The sequence below is a fragment of the Lipophrys pholis genome (genome assembly GCF_963383615.2).
Source record: "Lipophrys pholis genome assembly, chromosome: 16".
In the NCBI taxonomy this organism is placed as follows: domain Eukaryota; kingdom Metazoa; phylum Chordata; class Actinopteri; order Blenniiformes; family Blenniidae; genus Lipophrys; species Lipophrys pholis.
Window position 1 is genome coordinate 21,940,177 of NC_137634.1, and position 13,499 is coordinate 21,953,675.

Genomic DNA, 13,499 nt, shown 5'->3' on the forward strand with positions numbered 1-13,499 from the left:
CAGCGGAGAAGGAGGCGGTCATGCACCTCGACAGCTGGTACCGCCCGCTATTAAACCGGAAAAAGGTAAGATTCAAAACAAGACACGGCCCTTCACTTACGCTGGCGTAATGTGTGGCGTCGAGCGTGAGTTCAGTTTCGAGTGGGTGGAGGAGGTCAGACCAGAAAGGGGGCTGGTATGCACATACTCACTTGCTATGCTAGAAAGCCTAAAGTCAACACACAGTATGAGGGAAGACTTGCTCATTGAAATGCAGCACAATCTGCACAGACTTCACAGGGGTGGCATTGAGGTACAGTTCTGCTGGGTGCCAGCTCACGCAGAGGTGAAGGGCAATGAGGTGGCAGATAACCAAGCACAAAAGGCTCTGGATAAGAATATAACAGTCACAATACCATATGGAAAAGGAGAGGGTAAAACAATGATAAGGGAAATGGGTAAGAAAATATGGCAGGAAAGAAGGCAAAAGGATGAGAACGGAAGGAAATATTACAACATACAAAAATCACTAAGAACAAAAATCTTTAAAGAAAGGAACAGAAGAGAAGAAATTATCATGATGAGACTGAGGGTGGGACATACTGGTCTGAATGACATAATGAATGTAATGGGTAAAAAGAATACTGACGTGTGAGCGATGTGGTGTGAAAGAATGTGGAACATATATTAATGCACTGTGTAAAATTTACAGCAGAACGAAAGAGGCTACAAGGGGAAGTGAGAGCAGCGCAACGGGACTGGAGCCTGGCTGGCATTATTGGAATAGAAGGAGAGAAATAAAAAGTATGTAATGTCATAAAGGCGTTGTTCAACTTTCTAAGAGAGACCCATTTAATAGGTAAGACTATAAAGATGGGTACGTGACGCTACACACTCGTGTGCAGTAGGTGGCGGTAAACGCCTTACGCTGTTTGCAACCCGCCAATAAATGAAAGGAGAAGAAGAAGAAGAAGACGAAGAGTTCAGTTGCGTAGAGTGTGAGTGGCGTCGCTTGCTTCCGCATCCACGAATATGAACAGTATCGTAGAAGAGCTCTCCTAAAAGCCTTCATTCGACACTTTAATCAAAATAAGGTGCGTGTTTTTCTTTGGTTTGTCTTTTCTCGTCACGTTTTTATTCCAGATGTCGCCACAGTGCTCGCGAGTCAAAACAGTCGCTGGGCTCGCGCTCTCCGGGAGCGGGAACAAAGTACGAAGAAAAGTGAGGAAACGGCCCAGAGGGGCCCTAACAGGGTTACAATTAATCATAAAATACTATTTTAGTTTAGATGACGGTGTTGGATTGTCCTCGTGGCTGCTTAACTTAATTCGACGTGTCTCTGGAAGCATCTGTGTTTGTTAGCTCGGATGCTAACCAGGTACGCTTCGACATTGTTGTGATAAAGTGAGGCGCGGCGACAGAAACTGAACCAACTCGTTGGTGTCGTGGTAAAAACGCAGCAGGCCGCAGACGGTGCTGGTTCGAGTATTCTGTTTCTAGTGCTTTTGATGATGGGGCATCTGGACAATTACACCAAACGGCTGATTCAGATGTTTTACCTCATGACGCGAACAAAACGTGAGCTAATGGCGCTGAAACGAATCCTACAGACTTCCGAAGAAACCACACCTACATTTAGTCAACTTGAAAGATTTAACTCCCAACAGCGGCCTGGCTGTGTTCACAAGAGTATGAAGCAATTCGGCCTGGTTTGGGAGACGAGCAATCTTCTTTTTGATTAATTAGTTTAGGTTCAAACTATCTCTCGCACATTAAAGTGGTTAATGTTGCTGCCCTTGAAAAACACAAAGTACACACACATTTACTTATACTCATATATATATGTGTGTGTATATGATTACTGTTTTGGCTTTTCACTTTCATTTGGTTCGGGTGGCGTTCACATTCACTTTTGAGAGTGGTCCGAATTGTCCCTCCTAACTCCTTAACTATCGACTTTACCTTTTTCCGACATTGTGAGTTTCCCTGAACGCTCAGATGAGTGGGCCCCTTTTAAATGTTGTCGCCGTAAGGAATTCCATCAGTGGTTCCTAAGCTAAAGGAGGCTCTAAAGGAAGCAACAAGCCTCCTTTCCTTTGCTTATTGAGAATTCGGACAGTCCTTATACCCACAAAACACTTCCGGGGTTAAGGAAAAGTCAATAGATAAGGAGTTAGGAGGGACTATTGGGATGTTCCAAAAATCTCGTAGAAAATGTCACGCAATTGCACCAGCTGCTTGTTTGGGGGCGCTGTTGCTGAAACAAACACTGACCAGAGAGGAAGTAAAGAAGTAAAACGGTTCATCGATTGGTCCGGACTGGAAATCCCGCCGCTTTAGCCCGTGGTGGCTAGGCCAGTTAGCTCGTGGCTAATGGGTAGCCACAATCAACTGCGCTACATAGTCTTCTGACTAATTATCAGTCTTTTTCACTACTTCTACCTGACAACTCCACGTCTGCCCGCAAAATATTTTCCAACTTTTTCTTTCTGCGCCTGCCCCCCCCCCCCCCCCCCCCCCCCCCCCCAATTAAAACAAAACTAACCAAGACCCAAGGTTTAAACAGAGATCGCTTATGAGCTCCAGGGAAAAATCGTTTCTTTTGGGACAACGTGAAATCTCCCACAAACTCTGAACTGAAGAGACCTCTGGTCCTGACCAAACGGGAATGTCAACACACCCGAACAGAGTATATCGCGGCCATTTTGTGGGTCAAACAAGGTGTGATTAGCAGCAGCTTGTTCGGGATCAATTATCCTATTTTTGTGTTATGTTTGTATGACGTGATCAGTGTCGGCTTAAGTAATACTTTATTGTGTGTAACTGCCTGGCATTTTTTCTTGTGCAGAATAATGTATGATAAAGGTTTTAACACTAAACATTAGTTTTTAGTTCCAGGTCAGTCCTTACAGATATATATATATATATATATATATATATATTTATTTTTTTTTGAACATGGAGCCGCACCCAAGCGGACTCTGAACTTCCTGTTTAAGGGGTTTTTCCTGTTTCCTTTGCCCATGTGGAAGCTCTTTGGCTGCTCTCCCTTTTACTTTGTGTTGGAGTCATCATGAAAAGACTCATTTTTAATTTGGCAACACAAACTGATTTGGTTGCAATAGAAGTTACTCGATGTTTGCTCAAATCATAAAAGCTGTGGTACAGTTTTCCAGGCGAACTCAAGTTAGGAAATGCAAATAGGAAACTTGGCAGTTTGCTTTGTGCTCAGGCTGACATCTTCAACACGGCACCAGCTAATGTGAACAAAAAGACGATTGTCGATTCAGGGAAGGGATGTAGTAAAAATGAAAAGTCTATAACTGATGCTGCCGGATATCTTCCATTTACTCCAGACTGACGTTCATAACATTGACGTCTTTCAGACTGAAATCTTTTTGCGTTTTCCCTTGAAAATGTTGAGTAAAATGGGCCTGGGAGCAGCTTTTCAAACCGACTCCATCCTCATTCTGCTGGCGGAGTTTCCTCTTCCACAATCCAACTAAAACTCACAGAACAGAGTTTTTGTGAATCAAAGCAAAACCTGGAAAATGTGAATGTGCTCCTGATTTCCTGAAGTAATGACTTCTGCAGAAAGTACGACGACAAGCTGCTCAGTTGGAGCAAATCTTTTAGGGTGTTGCCCTCAGAGGATTGCACTGCTTTACTTCGTCATGATGCCTTCGAGTGACGTGTGTGAAATTACTTTTTTCCCCAGAGTTTGACAGAATGTCAGATTCAGACTCTGACTCGGACTGTGGCGTGGGATGGTTCCCCAAGCCTTTTAGCAATTCCAAAGTGAGTTTTAAACCATTACAAACTTATTTTAACTTCAGTCTTGTTTTGTCTGTCACTGACACACTTCTCTTTTGTTTTGCTCTCTTAAAAGTCTGAAACCATCATCACATTTAGACCCTCAGGTAAGAAACACATACGTTAAGGGTTATGAGGTGGTTTTTTTTGCTGGGTTTATTCTTATAATTTTACATAGGATTATAATCAGTATGGGCTTTTTTGTTAATGGTACAGCGGTAACTGGAGCAGGAGATCATATCTGATAGCTCATGTTGCATTTACACTGATCCTGCTGACGGGCCTGTCGACTGATCCTTAAAAGTACTCCTGCTAAAGTGTTTGAAATGGCTGGAAAAAGGTGTTCCTAATGAGCTTTGGAATCCGTGGTTTTCATGAGAACTATCATTTATGTCACGTATAGAAGATAAAAAAGGGTAATGCTTTAATTACAAGTTTCTCTCTCTGTTTAAAAAAAAAAATAAATGCATTGTTTCATTCTGTGGCATGAACATTTTGCTGTTTTGAAAATGTGTACTGATGAAGCTGCAGCAAAAACGTTCACAATTTGAGTACGAGCTGCTATGCTTCAGATTATTTGATTACAAACCAAATTGTTATTGAGCTGGACGAAATTTCACAAGTGAAGAATCCAATAGTCTGCCTTCAATTGTCCAAAAGTTTCTTCCTTTCTTCTGTCCTGCTTCTTTTCCCTTTATGCCATCTCTGCACATTTTTCTTTTTGTCAGATGAGATTTTTGATAAGTTTAGTCTCATCCCCGTCGAGACGAAGAAAGATGCTGTTCAGCGGATGAAGATTTGTGCGATCTGGCTCCCCACCCTGCTGCAGCCAGACAGGTTCAGTAACACTCTCGTGTGGGCCATTGAGATCGGCCTGAGACAACAAAGGTCAGAAGACACTCATTACCTTGAACAGTGTTTATGAAATATCCATGTTTGGCCTGTTAAGTCTGTTATTGTCTCCCTTTTGCAACAGTGATGACTTGACTATGAACAACCTCACCGTAATACACTTAGTTGAAAGGATCCTCAATTCACTGGAGAAGGCATCTGTAAGTAACTGATCGGCTTGTTCAGTGTTTCCTATGTTTTTAGAGAAAATATGCAGCTCATGTGATTTTGTGCTATTTGCACTCGTGTCAACCATGTCATAAACAGTTTTCAACAGTAAGGGGGGAGGGAGGAATGTGGGTCAACAGCCTTTTTAGAATGTAAACCCATTTGTCTATGAAGGGGGGAAATGGCAAAAGTGGGAATAAATAGAAGCAGCTGGAAATGAGTAAAGTTGTATTTTTGGTGGCGCTGTCAATTGATAAAAAAAAATTAACTAGTTAATTGCACAATTTTCTGTAATTGTGATTAATCGCATTGTTTTTCTACTGAAGACTAAAACTTTTAATGGATAATTATTCATGGAAAACCACAGAATTAATGTCGACTCAACACACAGACTATATTTAAAATCAATTTTCATAACGTCCTTTTAGCTTTGCATGAAACGGTTTCTCCATGATCAACAAAAACTAGATTTGTGTAAGATGTTTATTAATTTAAGTTTTTATTATTTTTGCTCTATAGTCACAGTGCTGCACCCATTGACACTGCACATGCTGCTGCTCCAGTAAGGGAGTTAAAAAATCGGAAGTAAACAAAACTGCGTTAATTACGTTAAAAAAAATTAACGAGTTAAACGTTTCCAATCAATTGATTAAGTTAACACCTTACTTTTGACAGCACAAATTTTTGGTGATAAACCGTATTTCTTTGTGTACATTATTTGCTCATTATCTGTCATTGGTGTTCGTCAGAACTCCCTTGAGGGCCACAAGCAGAGTGTCTTACCCTACTGATACAGATCATTGTGGAAATCATTTCCTCATTTTACAGTCACACCTGTCTTTCCACACACTTTTGACACCTTTTTTTCATCAAATTGTAAAAGTTTTTTTTTCTCTCTGTCGATGTCGGGGTTCTACCTTATTTTGTCTGTAAAGATTTGCTTCAGGCGCTGGTATGTTTATTTTAATCTGAATTCCTGTTCTAGTCTTTCATGTTTGCTTTTGTGCTCATTTCCAGATGAAAAAGATACTGACACGACAGATTATTATCATCAGCAACATGTTCAACTTGGTAAGTTTTACTAGAAAAAGTATTTATAACATTTGAACTCAGAGGACTACAAAATATATCTTCACCGTTATAGGCGACCTCTGTGTTTATTTCACCTTGATAGCTAAACACAGCCGTTTCATCCCGCAGCGCTCTCCACATGTTTTCCACGAAGCCATGATTTACTTGGAGCAGCTCGGAGACCTGTGCTTGCACGACCTCCTGTCGGTGTTCAAGAGCACCGACATGTGCCACACTGTGTTCCGCCTGATCTTCACGGAGTGTAAGAGGCCGCCTCGCTGCAGGTCACGAGAGTCCACGCCAGCACAGCATGCACTCACACTGTTACCCTTTGATTTAATGCAGTTGCCAAGTATGTTCAGGAAATGGGAAGCGACGTGGAGAAGACCATGAGGTCGCTGATGCATAAGCCATCCGACCATCAATTAGAGGTACAACTTCACTGCAATTATTTTGTATGAAATGTTAATTGTTGGAACTGATCAACATGTAAGTAACTGATTTTATTTGTTTACCAATGATCATCACACCGGTACTATCATAGTCAATAACAAGTGCAGGTGGCTGGATATTACCCATGACTGGTAAAAGATTGAAGAATAGATTATTACTTTTCACTTTATGTTTTTATATATACATCAATAGCCTTTCCCCCATAAATTATAGATTCTTTATCTGCTTTTTCTTCCCCCAGTTTTCTTTGCATGTTAAAAATAAACATCCATTAAAAAATCCTGTTGTGTCCCTCATCTAGAAAAGTGAAGAAAAGAAGATGAGAGGAAACAGACATTTCCAGAAGCAGGAGTATGAAAATGCTCTGAAGTTTTACACTGAAGCCATCCGTTTTTAGTAAGTCATCAAACGTCTCCGTAATGTAAACTTTACTGTTGTTACTGTGTCGTGTGAAGTTTTAGTTTTGTGCTTCTATTTATATTCATATTTGAATGAATGTTTTGTAACGAAGCCTTCTGATCTTTCCAGCCCAGACAACCACATACTTTATGGAAACAGAGCGTTGTGCTACATCCGCAGTAAGAAGTATCTGTAAGTACCTCACAGCCACAAAGTCTCTGCAAAGTGTCTTATTCTGGCTTCATTTGACATGGAAATCCAAACTTTCCAAAGCTCTGTGTAGTCTGAGTCTGACTCTGAACGGAGTCACGTTGGCTTGCAGTGATTTTGAGTTACTTAACTTTTGTTCCACATTATAGCGAAGCAGAGACTTAAATGTGTGTGTGTTTGGTTTTTCTTCTCAGAAAAGCAGTTGGCGATGGGAAATGTGCGACTCTGATAAAACCATTCTGGGCAAAAGTATGTTCATCTTTAAAAAAAAAATATATATAAAAATATTTGCTCTTTTGTTGAAACTTTTACTTTTTATGGTTTACAATTGAATTATACCGTATTTATAAATTCATGTATTTTTTTTTTTTTTTTCCTGAGCTTGAGCTTTGGCGTAAAGGCCAGATGAAATGATGACTCTTCTTTTCTTGGTTTCAGGGACACTATCGATTTGCTGAGGCCTTGTTCTACTGTGGACAGCCCCAAGAAGCCTTCAGCGCCAACTCAAGAGGCCAGGAGCTGTGTAAAACCGACCACGAGGGAATGAGAGACCTGGAGCAGCAGCAACAGAAATTCATAGACGAATTGATAGATGCCAATGGTGTGTCAACCCTTAAAAACAAAAAAGAATAATAAAAATCTGACTCTCTCAAAGAGACTCTATGATGTCCAGAAGAACATTTTTCATAATCTTGAGATTAAGAGAGGAAAGAAGTCTGTCAGATTGACAGACACATTGTGGTTATAAGGTCAATGGGGAAGAAGTGATCCCTTAATGTTACGATAAATAAAGTGCATATACTGGCTGTGAATAGTTTTTTTAAAGTACGATTTGTCTTTGCTGCCTCTTTAAACTGTGCATTCAGGCTTTGCATTTCAAATAAGCCACACTTCAATAACTTGAATTTCCTAACCTGCAGAATACTAGATATGGTTAAAAAAAAAGTTTCCTTTCAAATGATAAAAAAAGACTTGAATCTAAATGTTTCTCCTTCTCTGGCTTTTAGTGCTCACGCCTGGTTGTCCAAAGAAGTCTTCAAGTAAAGGGTACGCGGGTGTCTCACCTCCCATTGACAGGTAGATTCTATTGATTAACTCTGAACTTGACGTCTTTATTTTCTCTCTGCAGCAGTGTCAGTGTCGCGCAACAGACTGGAGAGGTGAATAAAAAGAAACCTGCACCAAAGGTCAGTAATTGTTCAGCTTTTGATCACACTGCAGAAACGTATCATCCAGTCTATTCTCCACATTTATAATGTCAGCAAAACAAACAATTTGTAATTCAGAAACTTAATGTGACTAGATAGAAACATTAAACATCTCTTGTTTAAATCTGTGCTGTTCATGTTCTTTGAATTTGAACGTTAAATGGTGAACTGTTGGTGATGCTATTGTCTTAGTTTAAAACTAGAGCGGCTAACGTAATATTTTACACCAACGGGTACATTTTATGGAAGAATGGAGCTTTGTTGTAATTCATTTGCTTCTCATGAGGATTTATGTTAAAATCTACAAATAAAATCAATAACCGCAAAGTATCAGGCTGCTGAAGCTGAAAATTGACAAACCCGCTTTTAAAGTTGTCCTTTTTTTTAATGATGTAATAATTTAATGTCATCAGCTTTAGTTTGGTTTCCATTTCTCTTTTTTTTCATACTTTCGTTTCACGCATTGAAGCCATTAAAGCTTTCGTGTGTGTGTGTGTGTGTGTACAGGTATCAGTGGTCAAAGGTGACAAACAGTCAGGTGAGTTTTTTTGTTTGATAAATGATCTAATTTTGTTTGCACAGGCAGCACCAAAGCTACAGTATTTTCTGAAATGTTTCTGATGTGGTAGTTTTCCTCTTGGGGGCGCCACAGAGCTATGTGGCGCAGGGGATTCGGCTTGTAGTTTGAAAAGCGACTAGCAAGACTAAAACTGATTTTATCAATACTCGCGTTTATCGAATTGTGATTGTATTATAGGTAAATACATTTTTGAACATTCAGCTTAAGGGCAAAACCTTTGACAGTTGCAATCCAACTTTAAAAATGTTTTTATTAACTCGACTACAAAGTACTTATAATATAAATAGTACAGGTTTCTAAGAATATATAATACATGACTAAATATAGTCCTAGCTTTCCCATAAGGACCCTTCTAACAAAATCAAGGAATTCCTAGTATTGGTATACAACGGAGGAGCGGTGCATCCAATCCGTAAAAACTGCGCAAACTTCCTGTTGTGACCTTCATCATATCTGCAGACCTGGGTCACCGTGAACCGAGTCACAGGATTTATCTTGCAATACATTCCTGAGCATGAACACCGAGAGGCTGGGAAATGCACTCCCCCAATTCCAGCTCTCACCCGATGACTTGTGGAAATTATGTTTTTCTGTGTCTTTTCCAAACTAGTTCTCACTGAGACCTTCAAATCTTGAAAAACAGAAGCATTTGTTAGAATGGATTTGTTGTTGCAGACTTTAAAAAAGATAAATTTTATTCTCCCTCCAGCCAAAAATGACAAGACTGCACAGAAACCAGGCAACACCAAAGACCCGAAACCTTCAAAAAGGTAAGCTGTGTTGCTTTTGGATTCCTCCCATTGATGATTGTGCTGGTGAACGATGTTCTGTTGTGCAGAGAGCAGCTGAAGCCGTGTCACTGCTGCACGTTTCCAGTCAACTCCTGTTTTCATTCATCTCTCAAAGACGATATAATAAAACGGACAGTAAGAGCTTCACTTCGTCATAAGTCTGATTTTGTTTTCTTTCCAGTGAGTCGTCTTCCAAAAATGCAAAGGTGGAGTCGAACACTGCTGCAAAAAAGAAAGCTAAAAACAAGAATACCACGGCTGGAGCCAAAGTAAGACTTTGCTTGACGAAGCTTTCTACCTTTAGACGAAAGCTTGAAATGACCCGCTTCCTTTCTTTGGAACAGAATGAGACTGACAATAAAGGCATAGTGTGTCAGGAGCTGAAATCTCTGGTGCGGGACGCCCACGCCGCCCTGGTGGACCTCCGCACCCGCAACGCCGAGCAGGCTTTCAGCCAGGCGCTGGCGTTGCTGGAAAAAACCACCCCAAAGGTAATGAAGGGGGTTCTCATCAGGAACCTGGTGCTGTTTCTGTGTGTGTGATGATTATAACCTCCTTCCACGATCAGCGATGGATTGTATCTAGAAGTGACGCAAAATTATGCCAAATCAAGGGACATTTAGGATTATGGAAAAAGTGATATTTATGTAACTAAAGATTTCTTGATTGAACTGGAAGTATTGGATCAGGGCAGATTTAATTGTTTGTAACATGCTGTAAACGGCCAGTAAGAAGGCGGCTGATATGACAGCGGGGTGGAAATATTTAAAGTGTTAACACACAGTGATGAACAGAGGCTTCATTAATGGAGGGTTCCCCTGCGGTGCTCCCACAGCAGCTGCATACAGTTTAATGCAATGACTTTATAAATGCTCAGCATGCTCCTCAACACACAGGACCTGGGATGTTGATGCCGTGTTCTGTAAACGCCTAATGTTGAGGGGCTTAAATCACTCCATATAAAGCCAATCAATCCCCACAAAGGAAATTCTGGTCTGTAACCGGTACCGCCTTAACACAGCTGAACGAAATATCTGACAAACGTACATGTTTTCTGTTGAATCAGAGTCTTTGCTAAAAGGTCTCCAAGGTTTGCTGACTTGTCCCGTTTTCTAATTAATAAATAAATACTTTGCTGAATGAGTGTTTTGTCGCACAGAACTGCTAAATTTCAACATTTCTCTCGTTGTGTGGCAGCCTTTGTCTTTTTAGTTGCACTAACTGATGCATTTTTCTTTTTTTCCTTCAGTTTAAATTGAAAAGGATCTAATAAAGAAGTTGATATGTAGTATTTTCAAAACATTTGGAGTGCATGCAGCAATAATCTCTTGACCACTGACTTTCCATCATTGGACTCACGATCCACTCTGATGTTGGTCTTAATGCTCTGAGGGATGATTTGTTGTCTCTTCACAGGAAGTGGGACTTTCCACTGTGGACGTACTGTTGCTGATGTTTGGCCGCGCGTCTGCGCTCACAGACATCGGTCAGCCTGAGGTGACTCATTTTATATTTTCACTTGTTTTTATTTATACACATGCATCGATTTCTTAACCTAAAATTAGATCTTGTCGCCTTTTTATGAATGCAAAGGTTTGTAATCATTTTGTGTTCAGATGAAACCGTTTTATTCCGAATTTCAATTTCTACTTATGAATTTTTTCTTTTTTAATTCGACAAAAGTGAAATTTTTTTTTTAGGAGACTTTACTTCAACCTTGATTTTTAATTGTCAGTTCAGTCTTGCCTTAATTTCCTACAAAAGATTTGTCTTTTAAAGATAAAAAAAAAAAGATGGGCCAGTGTATAAAGTTACAAATTTAAATGATTGAATTGGAACCGATTAGTTAATTGAAACATAAATATGAATTAGAATTACCGTCATTATTTCTAGTAACTTAATAATTGTAATCATTGAAGTAAAACAATGTTGTTTTTTTAAAGATTAGACCTAAATAAAAATGATCCTTAAAAGTAATTTATTTTTAGTTATTTCAATATTCATAACTTATAAACTAGTAGTTAAATTTTGATTGTTACATATGATGCTTTTTTTTATTATTATTGTGATATTTACAGTGGACATGTCTATGAAGAGTTCTGTAACAGTTTTCACTTCATTTGGTTTTTTTCAGGAACTGACAGAAGCTCAGAAAGTCCTGGAGAAGATCAAATCGTACGAGGAGAGGATGTTCCAGTGTCTGGTTTACTACGCCTTCGGCAGAGTCTTCTTCAGGGAAAACAGGTACTTCGGTTTTTCACGCTTTTTTTGTCTCGGCGGTTTCCCGCGGTGCTCACGGCTCTTCTCTATTTTCTCTGCAGGTTTGCAGTGGCTCTCGAACAGTTTTCAAACTCGCTGCAGATGGTGAGGAATAAAATCACTCCTGGGAAACTCACCTGGCCTTTTACTAAAGAGGTTGTGAAAGAAACGCAGCCGCAGTATTTCGAGGTACGCCTTCATTTACACACATAGCGACAGCTTGAATGCAAAGCCAAAGAAAAACCTTCAGGACTATCATTATACTGAGTTTAAGAAATATTGTTCTGATGAGTATAATGTGGATATAGTGCAGATTTGATACATTTTGGAAACTGTCTTGTTTGTAGGCCTATAATATGACCATTCAGTTATGACTGTTCTTTTACACTGGGGGCAAAAAAAGACACCTTATAAAATGAAGTTTATTAGTTTAAAAAAAATCTTTATTTGTGTGGATTTCAGTATTTGTAATACAAATACAAAACTAATGCAATATTCATGCAGCAAGGAGAAATTATAAATGTTAAACTTTATCCATATTTCGGTCAAATTTCTGCTAAGGTTGCAATAAAACAGTTTAACCTTTCAGAAAAATTAATTTTACAAATAAATACAACTGTAAACATAAATTTACCCACAATATATTAGAATGGCAAACTATAAGAATTGACATGACAGCGCAGCAGCAGATTTTTTTGTTTTTAATTTTTATAGAGGTGCCATGAAGACATAACTTTAGTCTTTCTTTCAAATCATACGCATTCATCAATTGCAGGCTTTCCTCCGACATTATTGTGTATTTATCACATGTTTACTGACTTGTGTTTTCCCCCATTCCAGGAAATTTTGGAGAGCGCTATCGAGACGTGCAGGTTTCCCCCGGCTCCAGATGCCATTTGCCGCATGGAAAAATGCATCTACTCCGTGAAGGCTGAGATCTTCTTCACCGACCCGGACTTTAAGGTAAGTGGCTGCTCGTCGGGGTCTTCAGGGGTCTAAACACCGAGCTCGTTTCTGAGCGTGCGTGTCTCCATGTGCAGGGCTTCATTCAGATGTGCTGCTGTCAAAGCTGCACGGTAGAATACCACATGGCCTGCTGGAAGAGCCTCAAGACGTCGGTCTACAATGAAAAGAATGAAAAGGTTGAGTTCATTTCTCTGCATTTCAGTCCTCATCACAGAGGAGCATTTCCACGACCTGCTGAGAACGAACACTTTGATTTGAACGGCTCTTTGTGTTGCTGCTTCGCAGGATTTTCTTCAAGAACCATGTTTGACTCCTGATTGTGTCGGCTTCATTTGTAATATCAAAATCTACGGTCCGACGGGCCTGGTAAAGTGTAAGGTAAGATAAACGTCTGGAGGTGAAGCAGGGTTTTAAGATCAATCATCATTTTGTTTAAGTTTGTTTGCTTGCTTTTCTTTCTCTTATCAGTTTGAAGCTGCTATCCCAAAACCACAAACCACGACAAAGCCTAAAGTGAATCAGAAATGTACAAGGTTAGTGAGAGTCTCTTGTTTGTGTCTGTTTCACTGCCACTGTGTGTGGTGTTCTGGTCTGTGCCGGCATTTTCCACAAGGTCAAGCTTCATAAACTTGCATTCTTCACATTCTCGCTTCGCAAACATGTGCAGGTCGAGAAACGGCTTTGTTTTGCAAAATATCGTCTGTCAGTCGA

General features: G+C 39.8%; 1 protein-coding gene across 4 annotated transcripts in view; it reads left to right on the forward strand.

Moving 5' to 3' along the window:
• Positions 1 to 13,499, forward strand: part of ttc3 (tetratricopeptide repeat domain 3) — a 25,285-nt gene continuing 11,786 nt past the window's right edge. Inside the window, exons 1-26 of one of the 4 annotated variants that reach the window (XM_080483032.1) lie at positions 1 to 65; positions 692 to 783; positions 3,698 to 3,777; positions 3,869 to 3,899; positions 4,521 to 4,680; positions 4,769 to 4,844; positions 5,869 to 5,922; positions 6,052 to 6,184; positions 6,268 to 6,353; positions 6,677 to 6,771; positions 6,904 to 6,966; positions 7,179 to 7,233; positions 7,423 to 7,585; positions 7,992 to 8,031; positions 8,114 to 8,171; positions 8,700 to 8,730; positions 9,482 to 9,542; positions 9,745 to 9,832; positions 9,908 to 10,054; positions 10,980 to 11,060; positions 11,698 to 11,807; positions 11,885 to 12,011; positions 12,663 to 12,785; positions 12,863 to 12,964; positions 13,074 to 13,166; positions 13,257 to 13,321. In XM_080483032.1, coding sequence (XP_080339158.1) covers positions 3,709 to 3,777; positions 3,869 to 3,899; positions 4,521 to 4,680; positions 4,769 to 4,844; positions 5,869 to 5,922; positions 6,052 to 6,184; positions 6,268 to 6,353; positions 6,677 to 6,771; positions 6,904 to 6,966; positions 7,179 to 7,233; positions 7,423 to 7,585; positions 7,992 to 8,031; positions 8,114 to 8,171; positions 8,700 to 8,730; positions 9,482 to 9,542; positions 9,745 to 9,832; positions 9,908 to 10,054; positions 10,980 to 11,060; positions 11,698 to 11,807; positions 11,885 to 12,011; positions 12,663 to 12,785; positions 12,863 to 12,964; positions 13,074 to 13,166; positions 13,257 to 13,321 — 2,111 coding nt within the window. In that variant the 5' untranslated portion in view covers positions 1 to 65; positions 692 to 783; positions 3,698 to 3,708. Of the gene's footprint in view, positions 66 to 691; positions 1,074 to 3,697; positions 3,778 to 3,868; positions 3,900 to 4,520; positions 4,681 to 4,768; positions 4,845 to 5,868; positions 5,923 to 6,051; positions 6,185 to 6,267; positions 6,354 to 6,676; positions 6,772 to 6,903; positions 6,967 to 7,178; positions 7,234 to 7,422; positions 7,586 to 7,991; positions 8,032 to 8,113; positions 8,172 to 8,699; positions 8,731 to 9,481; positions 9,543 to 9,744; positions 9,833 to 9,907; positions 10,055 to 10,979; positions 11,061 to 11,697; positions 11,808 to 11,884; positions 12,012 to 12,662; positions 12,786 to 12,862; positions 12,965 to 13,073; positions 13,167 to 13,256; positions 13,322 to 13,499 lie in introns of those variants that run through there. The other 3 variants (XM_080483030.1, XM_080483033.1, XM_080483031.1) reach the window with 3 other exon arrangements.